We start from the raw sequence: 9,757 nt of genomic DNA on the forward strand, positions 1-9,757 counted from the left end.
TACCCCTGAGAACTCTTTGTTTAATTTTGGAGCTCAGAGATCCTTTTTGTTAATATTCATCAAGTTTTTATACTATAAAACATGTATTGTAAGGTTCAATTCTCGCCATTAACTAACTAGTATGACCTCAATAAACTCTTACTTTACTACTTAATACAAGTTATTAAGGTTAATAGTTGGGTTTTAGGTAGGATTAGGGATGTAGAATATGATTATACAGAATATGTACTTTTTAAAGTACCAATAAACAGCCAATATCTTAATAATAGGCAGCTAATAAGTAGGGCCAGAGAGAATGTGTGGACATTTTTTTGCAATTTCTGCTGAGAATTTTTACTTTTTTAACTTTTATTTAATGTTTACAATGTAAATCCAATTTGACTCAATTGTTTGGTAAACAAAGCAAGTCTCTCATATCAGACAGAAAATATTACTTCACAAACTGTATTGTAAAAAAAAAAACCATATGAACATTTTAATATTATTATTATATTACAATAATAATACTTAAATTAATTTAAAAACGGAATAAAAATACATTTTCACACATTTACACAATTGAATAAACTCAATGATGGGCTATCTGTGGATTTCTGCACGCGCAGATTCTGTGTGGGCCTACTAATAAGCCATTAGTTAATAGTGAGAATTGGTTCTGATACTGAAGGGTTACCAAATAAATGATGCAGTGATATTTACAACTTTATAAGTAAACAAACTAGTGATTCCCCCTAATCCTTTGAGATCTAACGTCAAAGCAACTGTACGTGTTAGAAGGGGGTTTTCAGTTAACTTAATCTGTTTGAGGACAAAGTTACATAACGGCCAGGCTCTAACGGTTTTCCTGATGACTTCCGTGGTCTGTCCTTTTGCTTTACCAAAGTCATCACATTGAGTTTGACCACAGTACCCCATCAGTGCTCCTCTAGACTACCAATGACTGTACTTCTCATAGGAACTCCCTCATATCAGTCAATCGTGGGTCATAACATTAGATAATGTGCAAAATATCTGCTTTGCTGCATGATAGACGCCAGATCCACAAAGATTAGTAAAGCCATAATGATCCAAAATATGGGTTCTGTGAAAATTGCCGTCCTGACCAAATAGAAAGATTGTGTTCCCTCTTCCACAGTGGTCAGTCACAAGTAGGGTTCAGTCAAGTCTGGAATGAGCCAATCACAAGACATTCTGGTAGCATGTGCAGCCAAAACCATCTACCCTGCTTTAGTGCAGTATACACACACCATTATTATGGTTATTGAACTTTCAACTTTAATAGCATTTGACAGCAGGAGATGTATCCTTTTCTTGGTCCCAGTCATCAATCTTTTTACACCACAAAAAGCATGAAATGATACTCCAGAAGACTTCTTTTCTCAAAAATATGGGTTTTTATTGGTTTTAACTGCAATCAGTCATTACAAAAGAAAGATCAATCTTATATAAACTCATAGAAATCACTGTAGTGAACAGCAATAGCTGTTTATAAGAAAAAAAAAAATACATTCAACTCTTCAGATACTTTCTTTGTGTCTATACTGTTAACCAACTTGGACAATCACTGCTTACACCACAGAGGATACAAGCAATAGGTCCTAAAAAAGTAGCATCCCAGCTTTATTTAAGGCAAAGAACGCTTGCTTATGGAATGTGTGATAGAGGCACTTTACATATAGGCTGGGACATCCGAATGTCCAAAGACAACAGGACTTCAACCCATTAGGTCACAATTATTGCCTACAATTCATCATATTCACCACTATAACCAAATAAACTGCTTTAACACTGGAGGTTTATTACCTGCAACATCATTAAACCTTTGTAACGCACAATCAGAACAATAAAAAAGCACTTCATGGTGGTATTTTAAAAGTGGTGCATATGTTTTAAGGCCACAAAACTCCTGCATCATGTATTAATGCATATTTAAAAACAAAATGCTGATCATTTGTTCCTCGTTATGTCAAATCTACCACCAGGCTCAGGCATTCAGTAAACTAGACTGGTAGTCAAAGTCTCTTTTTCACAAAAACGTAACTTTTGGTGGTTAAGAAACAAGAGTTTTCACTGCCATAATACATGTTCTTTGCTACAAAATGGGAATTAACTTACAAAAATGTGCAGAATTTTCTTTTTCATTAAAAAAAAAATAATAATAACTGTGCTGACGCTCATGTGAGTTTATTACCTAGGAATGATTGTATGCTAGTACTGATTTTGCAGTCAAATATCTGGGAACAGGGAATGACAATAAATCTACAATAAATAAATGAAAATGCAGAGGATTTTTTTATGTTTTTGCTCTTTTTTTTTTTTGCTTTAAATTAAGTTTCATTTAAGTGTAGTTGCCAACAAAAGTCATGTAGTACAATATATTAAACTGTGAAAAAAGAAAGCTGACAAGTCTTCACAATCTTAAGATTAATACAGAAGATCATAATTTAACATAAAAGAAAATATATTCTATCGTTTCATTATCAAGATAAATACAAACAAAATTAACAAAAAAAATGCATATGATCACCAATAAATATGTTTCGATAAGTTAAATAAGCAGTGACAAGCAAAACCTTCGGTTGTGAAAGGTTTTCAAACAATAACAATAATATAACCATAATAATAATAATAATAATAATAAACAATGACCATAATAAAAAAATCAAAACCAAGAGTTGGAAAGATGACGAAGTGCTCCTCTGAGCAGAATCTATGGAAAAAAGGTGTGCTTGTATGAAGAACTAAAGTGAAGCTGCATGAGGTTGAACTGCACCTTGGGAATGATGGAATTCCCCCTCTGTTTGCCGAGTGGCCTGAGGGAAGGCGGCGTTTAGAGGTGGGAGAGAAGAAAGAGTTTGTCTGTAAGGTTTAATAACAAGATTCCCTTCCCAACAAATGTTAAGTAACCAGCAACTAATGGGAAAAAGGGGCACTAACAAGAACAACAAAACAAAAACAAAAAAAACAATAGTAAGGAACTGTTCATTTTTCGAGTGGAGACATCCCATCTCAGGGTTTTTGTGCTGCTGTAAGCGAGACATGGAGCATGTAGCACCTAACTGAACATTTGAATGTGCCTGAAATATTCCAAAGCTCCACTCTCATTCAACCCTTATGAGAAAAGTCCTTCCTGCAGACCGGTGCAATCTGCAATTTCAAGGGAGGGGGCGCACACACTCAGAACAAGAGCTACATAATCAGGCCATAAAGAAGGAAGAAATATATATATTAAAGATAAAAAGAAACAGTGGTCCATTCACCCCAACACTCGACCCCCAGGCACTTGTCTTTTTTTCACATCTTTTCCTGTTTTTCGCTTTAAGCCGGTCTACAAAGACAGTTGTTAAAGGTCTAAGCATGACACTTGTGAACTTTAGTTAGTTATGAAAGAGTGTCCTTGAGAAGAGTGGCGATTTGTGAGGGGGAAGGAAGGGCGCAGGGTTCTCCCTTAACCATGCCACCAGCTCCGCTACACTTGACTACAGCTGTGGCACCTGGCACAACGGTCTCATACCTCTCACGATTAGCATTTTGCTAATCCACTTCCTACTCTGTGTAGTTTGGCACAGTCACACCAGGAACATAGCAGGGGCTCGACATGATGTGGCCCGGAAAACAGAAGGGTCTTGAGGCCGGGACAGTTTTAGCTTGTTCTGGTTAAAAAGAGTATTCAAAAAGAGAAAGATCCCTTAATTCACTGCATCGGTTTCAGAGCGGAAGTAATACAAGGAAGGAACTGTACGGCTTCTAGGGGGCCAGAGAAATGGCAAGAGGTGGAGGGAGTGCTAGCATCTCATCCTCTCAAGACTGCTGCATGCAGTGGAAAGGGGGACGGGGTCTGGCTCAGTGCGCTTTAGTCATCGGAGATGGAAAGCCTGCTGAAGATGGGCAGTCGGCGAGTGGTGTCAAGGACGGGAGATTCAGATCCACTTAGACTTCCACTTGAGCTGCTCTGGTAGCCCTCTTGGTCAGAAAGTGAGTCTGGCTGACTGGATGGAGACTCGTAGAGGTTTGGAGACTCTGACATTGCCCTGAAGTAGAAAGGGGTTGATGTTGGCGAAGGTGGCGCCTGGGAGGAAGGGTCAGAGCAGGACAAAGGTGCATTACCCAGGCTGGGGCTGAAGAAGTTGGCCAGCTCCTGGCTGGAATACGTGAAGGGGTTGCTGCTAGGCCACTCGGGCAGCTCATCGGGGGAAAATATAGGTGGTGGGGTGACTGAAGTGGGGCTGTCCCTCAAGCCTCCAGAGCTGGGGAACCCCGCGAAGCTGTAGCTGTGTTGCAGCCTTGGCCTCTCCATCTTGTTGGATGCTGAAAGGGGGGATGGGGTTGGAGGAGGCCCTCGTCGCTCTTCTGCATTGTGGATGAAGTGGCAGCGCGGGCCATAAGGGCAGAAGCCAATGGTGTGGAATGTGCGGCAAAGCTCAGTCTTGTACTTGGGATGGCGACTCAAGCTACGCAACTCATGAATGCCATGGGCAAACTGGCACTTGTCACCGTACTTGCAAGCTCCATTCTCCTCGAATGGCCTGCATAACTCTGTCTTGTAGCGGCTCGAGTTGACCTGGCTGTTGGGGCCTCCAGGGCCCGAACACTTCTGTAGCAGGCGATCCCCTGTCTCTGAGAAAGAGCGGTCTCGGAGTCGGTTCTCTTTGTTGCTGCTGCCGGTGGTTCCTGTCCCTGAACCAAGCAGGGATGGATCTGCCTTAGCAATGTTCAAAAACTGGTTTTGGTTGAGTTTGGTGTTAGCCGAAGTTACAGAGTGCCGGCGCTGGTAAACCCCACCAGTAGAGGGTGTCCCCACAGCCTTCCTGTCCAGCAGGCAACCAGTGGGGTTAGAGATGGACAGACTAGTCCCAGTGCAAGGGACGGAGACAGGGTGCGGAGAACTGAGGATGTTATTATTGTAGTTTAGCATTTTGTTCTAAAAAAAGGACAGAAAAAAAAACAACATTAATTTTTTTTGAAAGCCACAATGTGGTTGGCACGTCTTAACTGTTTTGCACTGGCTTTGTGTTATACCCATGAGTAAATACAGGCCTAAACAACTGCTAGTTTGGCTTGATGCCCACTTAGTGAACGCTTGACTGCCTCAGAAATGCAAAGACTGCTGTGCGTGTCTGATGAATAAAGACTGAACAACTTGTACAGTTTCAGAGGTGAGAAAACCTCAGTTTGCATACTTGTGGACACTGATGACCCTGTCTGATTTTAAAATGATCATCATCCTGCTTGAAACCTTTACATACCAACTAATTCTGCTTTTCACCACAAGAAAATATGAGTTTATATGTAGTACATAGATGGGTGTACATAAAATGGATTCCTAAACTTTTACACTTATCTAGCCAGTATATTATTATTATTATTATTATAGTACACTGCAAAAAAGTAGTAATTTAAATAAGAGTTTGCAAAAGTAAGGGTTACAGAAATATACACTAAACCCTTTATGATGCATCTGTACAGCACAGAAAAAAACACATTAACTCCACTGACAAATGATGTCCGACTGCAGTTATGGTTTAACCACATAAATGGACTCATATACAGCTTGACTCACTGTTTTTCTAAGTCACTCCTCTTAGTCAAAGTTTAATTCAATGAAATCATGGGACAGCCCTGACTTAGCACAGATTCACACACCATTCAAGTTTCTACACCCAAACAAGACATTTAAAACTATTTTCTCAGATAGGAGTATTTTTTCCTCTACATTTTATAGGTAGTGAAACCGGTTGTTCCAAACTTCAGTTGGTAAACAGATCAAAAGGAAGCACATACATAGATAGTTGAGTGAATACTCTTGTAAGGTATACTAAAGTCTGATTTAAAATAAAAAAGTATTTAGTCTGCGGTTATGCATGTATAATCTCAACTGAAATACATATTTACTTAAAGAACGTGTACCTTAATCACACTAAGTGAGCATTTTAAATGATCTTATAGAGGTAAACGAGTGATTAAAACGGTTCAATGTAATAGCAAGACGCAAAGAACATACACTTAAACATCTGTAATCAGACAATCCTCTTATGTTGTAAAATCACAGTCGTGGATTCTCCATAACAAGCCTAAAGGAGGAACTTTAATGGCTGCAAAACTCTAATCTTTAGTCTCGTTCATTTGGTCTCGGTTTAAACTGAGTAAAAGCAGTACTGTTGTATTTCATAGCGACTTAATTTCGCCTAAAACCACGCATTTAATCCTAGAAAGAAAGCCTGCCTCAACATTCCACAACACAAACTGATCCAGCTGAAACTTTTCTCCATACCTTGTTGTTGATCATTTCGCTGAAGTCGAAGAAAGGCGACACCACGGCTGTGGTCATCTTCCAATCGTTGATAAATAAACAGCGGAATAAAAAGCAGAAACTTCAAACTGTAACAAGCTAGTTCTGGTTGTGTAAACTTGTGTTGCCCTAAAAGAAACCCCCTCTGTCTTGCTCCTCCGTGGCCGCGCTGCATTTCCTTTTAACCCAAATGCAGGAGGAGCTTCGGGAGCGTCACATATGGGCGTTTCTCTGTTGCTCCGTTTCAAGTTTTCTTTTTTTTTTCTTCTCCTCTTTGCTTTCACTCGCGCATAGAAGTTACAACGCAGTTTAAAAGTTTAGTGCAGCTCTTCTGCTGTTCATTTATAAATCAGCAGTGTTGTGTGCAGTTGTTTGTTCCCATGATGACTGAAACTGCATTGTTTACGTTGTTGCGTATTTTCAACGCTTGTAATTGCAACTTATACATAATGTGAAGTATAATCTTATGCACATTTTTTTTCAGCTAGACTTTAGTTTTGGAATCTGCAAGTTATCACTAAACTGAAATGAATGTCAGGTACTAAAATAATGCACAATAACTTCTATTTAAAACAAGCATGGGGGAATTTTCTGCATGAATGCTTTAATAATCACCAATTATATTTCATTCTAAACGTTTTACTTTTGCTGGTCCAGTGGAGAGTGTTACATTGGTAAATAAAGTATATTTTTACACATTCTGTCACCTTGATTGATCCCAACAATCATTTTTTTTTTTTTTAAAGATGTCTAATGGATGTCTAATAGATGTCTAAAATTGTCTTGGCTAAAACAAGACTAAATTTGGGCTGTCAGTGAAATTCTTATAAATAAAGTATATTTTTACACATTCTGTCACCTTAAGTGATCTCAGCAAGCTTTTTTTGTTTTCAAAAGATGTTTAATAGATGTCCAATAGACATCTAAACATAGTTGTCTTGGCTAAAACATGACTAAATTTGGACTTTCAGTAAAAATCTATTAAATAAAGTATATTTTTACACGTCATCTCGAGTGATCCAGCAATAATTTTTAGTTCTTAAAAGATGTCTAATAGATGTATAATAAACATCTAAACATAGTAGTCTTGTCTAAAACATGACTAAATCTGGGCTGTCTGTAAAAATCTAAGGAATAAAGTATATTTTTTACATATTCTGTCACCTCGAGTGATCCCGGCAAGCTTTTTTGTTTTTAAAAGATGTTTAATAGATGTCTAATAGACATTTAAACATAGTCGTCTTGGCTAAAACATGACTAAATTTGGGCTGTCAGTCAAAATCTATTAAATAAAGCATATTTTTACACATTCTGTCACCTTAAGTGATCCAAACAAGCAATTTTTGTTCTTAAAAGATGTCTGAAAGATGTCTAATAGATGTCTAATTATAGTATTCTAGCTAAAACAAAAAATAGTTTGTGCGGTCAGTAAAAACCTATTAAATAAAGTAGATCTTTTCACAGTCACCTCAAGTGATCCCATCAAGCATTCTTTATTTTTTTAAGATGTCTAACAGATGTCTAATAGACCTGGCTAAAACAAGGCTAAATTTGGTCTGTCAGTGAAAACCTTATAGATGTCTTAGGATAGGCCAAAACTGTAGTCATTAGATAAACAGAAATTAATGACTATATATAAGTTGATCTAATCTGTCTATTTGACGACGAGTCTAGTTTTGGCTATTCTTAGATGGCTATTGGATTTTTACTGACAGACCAAGTTTGTCTACGTTTAGATCTCTATTAGACATCTAATAAACACAAAATTGTTTGCTGCTATTATTCATGTAAGTACTTCTGCATTAAAATGTACCATGAAAAAATCTAAATGCTGTATCAATTCAAATTCATTGGAGTAGCCTATACTGCTTTGAGATCAACATCAAAATTACATTACTCAGTCAGGACAAACCCCCTCCCGCAGCCCACCCGAGCAATCCATGACAGGGCAAGAACTGCACCCTTCGTCTGCACTGAGTCATTCTGTATTTGTGTTACAGCTGAGGAAGAACAGCACCACTTAGGACAAAAGTTTTTAGAGATGTTGGAGGAGGGTACAGATTTACTGGGGATGTTTGCTGCAATGCCCTGGGCTGTGTGGGGCGGGGGAGCGAGCACGGAGGGGAGGAAGGGGTCACAACACCCCTCTTCTTCCCTCCCAGCCAGAGGTGGAAGTTTTTATAAGGGTTTTTTTACTCTCTCTTTCCCTCCACACACACTTTAATAGCGCGCATTTCATGGAGACTGTAGGCGAGATGCAATGCTTGCATGTTTTTGCATTGATCTTCAATGTTTTTTTCTTCTGCATGTAAGAAGAAGTTTAACAAGTTCCCGGGTGCAGCGTAATCTCCCCCCGGGGTGTAAGAGAGACACAACCGAGAATGACAGGAGCTGTTGAGATTACATTTCAAAGTGTTTTCGGCCAAGTTATCAATACTTTGATGATAATGTAAACCACAAGATAGGATAGTGCAAGATTGCATTTTGTTACGCGATTATGACGTCACACGCGTTTATTTACATTGGATGTTGAAATGCTATGCACTATACACTGTGTATTTAAATTTATAAAATTTTATCTATTTAACCATTGTTATTTTAGTTTTTTGTGTTTCATCTTTGGTATTGTGTTGTATGTTTGTTCCTGATGGTTATGCAAAAAAAAAAAAAAAAAGTTTCTCACAGGTCCTGCAAATGATTTGTGGCGTTTGTGTGCGTTGAGTGTTTGTGCAGTGCGTGCTGTTGGCCTGTAGAGGGAGCGCTTTGTTTCAATCTGCGCTTAAAAGATTCCTGCACATCGGGTTTCCCGTTGTTTGTTGTGCAGAGAGAGGGAGCAGGAGAGACTTTTCAAATGGTATGAAATATACAGGATTACTTTGCTCTTTAAACTTTAAGTAGGCTATGTAGGAGGAACCATATGAGTTTCCAAGAGTTAGATATACTGAGGTAACCGCCCTGCTGGTACAACTAAGTTGATAACTCGAGTCATTTCATTTTTTTATATATATATATATATTCTACGTCCACAGATGACTTATTTATTTCCCCTCAGACAAATTATATTATATTATATTTTTCTTTCATTTGAGGTATGTTTACTTGGGGTGATTTGTGATTCTGCTATCCATCTAGCAGTTTTTTTTCTTCCAGTTTTTTCTATTTAAGGCGAGTGTTTTAAAGGCTAAGCACAATTGAAATGAGAAAAAAATTAATTGTCCATAAAAGCTTGGCCACAGTATCGTAAGTGGTACACCACTAGATCTCTCCAGTCATGTTTTTCTCATACAGCTCCTCTACAAAGTAGCTTTTTGCCCCCTCTGCTCTTTATAAAAGACTTCAGCTGTACAATGAGTTGCTTAAATGGTCGAGGCTAATGATCTGGATTGAAAAAGAAAAAAGTTTAACTCTAAAATATAAACAAGGGAGGTTAATGTGGCCTTCTTTTAGACCTCTAGAATATGGAAACAA

General features: G+C 38.2%; 1 protein-coding gene across 1 annotated transcript; it reads right to left on the reverse strand.

Moving 5' to 3' along the window:
- Positions 1-1,374: 1,374 nt before the first annotated feature.
- On the reverse strand, positions 1,375-6,458 carry zfp36l1a (zinc finger protein 36, C3H type-like 1a). Its single transcript, NM_001077153.2, has 2 exons — positions 6,272-6,458; positions 1,375-4,921 (listed from the first exon to the last, which is right to left on the reverse strand). Exons 1-2 carry the CDS (start codon positions 6,326-6,328, stop codon positions 3,854-3,856), a joined length of 1,125 nt encoding a protein of 374 aa, NP_001070621.2. The 5' UTR covers positions 6,329-6,458; the 3' UTR covers positions 1,375-3,853.
- Between the last annotated feature and the right edge of the window lie 3,299 nt (positions 6,459-9,757).

Source organism: Danio rerio, chromosome 17 (assembly GCF_049306965.1).
Source record: "Danio rerio strain Tuebingen ecotype United States chromosome 17, GRCz12tu, whole genome shotgun sequence".
NCBI classification, from domain to species: domain Eukaryota; kingdom Metazoa; phylum Chordata; class Actinopteri; order Cypriniformes; family Danionidae; genus Danio; species Danio rerio.

What these genes read in the sequence shown, in the direction of transcription:
- zfp36l1a (NM_001077153.2), bottom strand. Translation starts at nt 6,328, where the DNA reads ATGACCACAGCCGTGGTGTCGCCTTTCTTCGACTTCAGCGAAATGATC. An exon ending in GCGAAATGATCAACAACAAG is followed by an intron (nt 4,922 to 6,271) that starts GTATGGAGAAAA and finishes TCCTTTTTTTAG; the next exon opens with AACAAAATGCTAAACTACAA.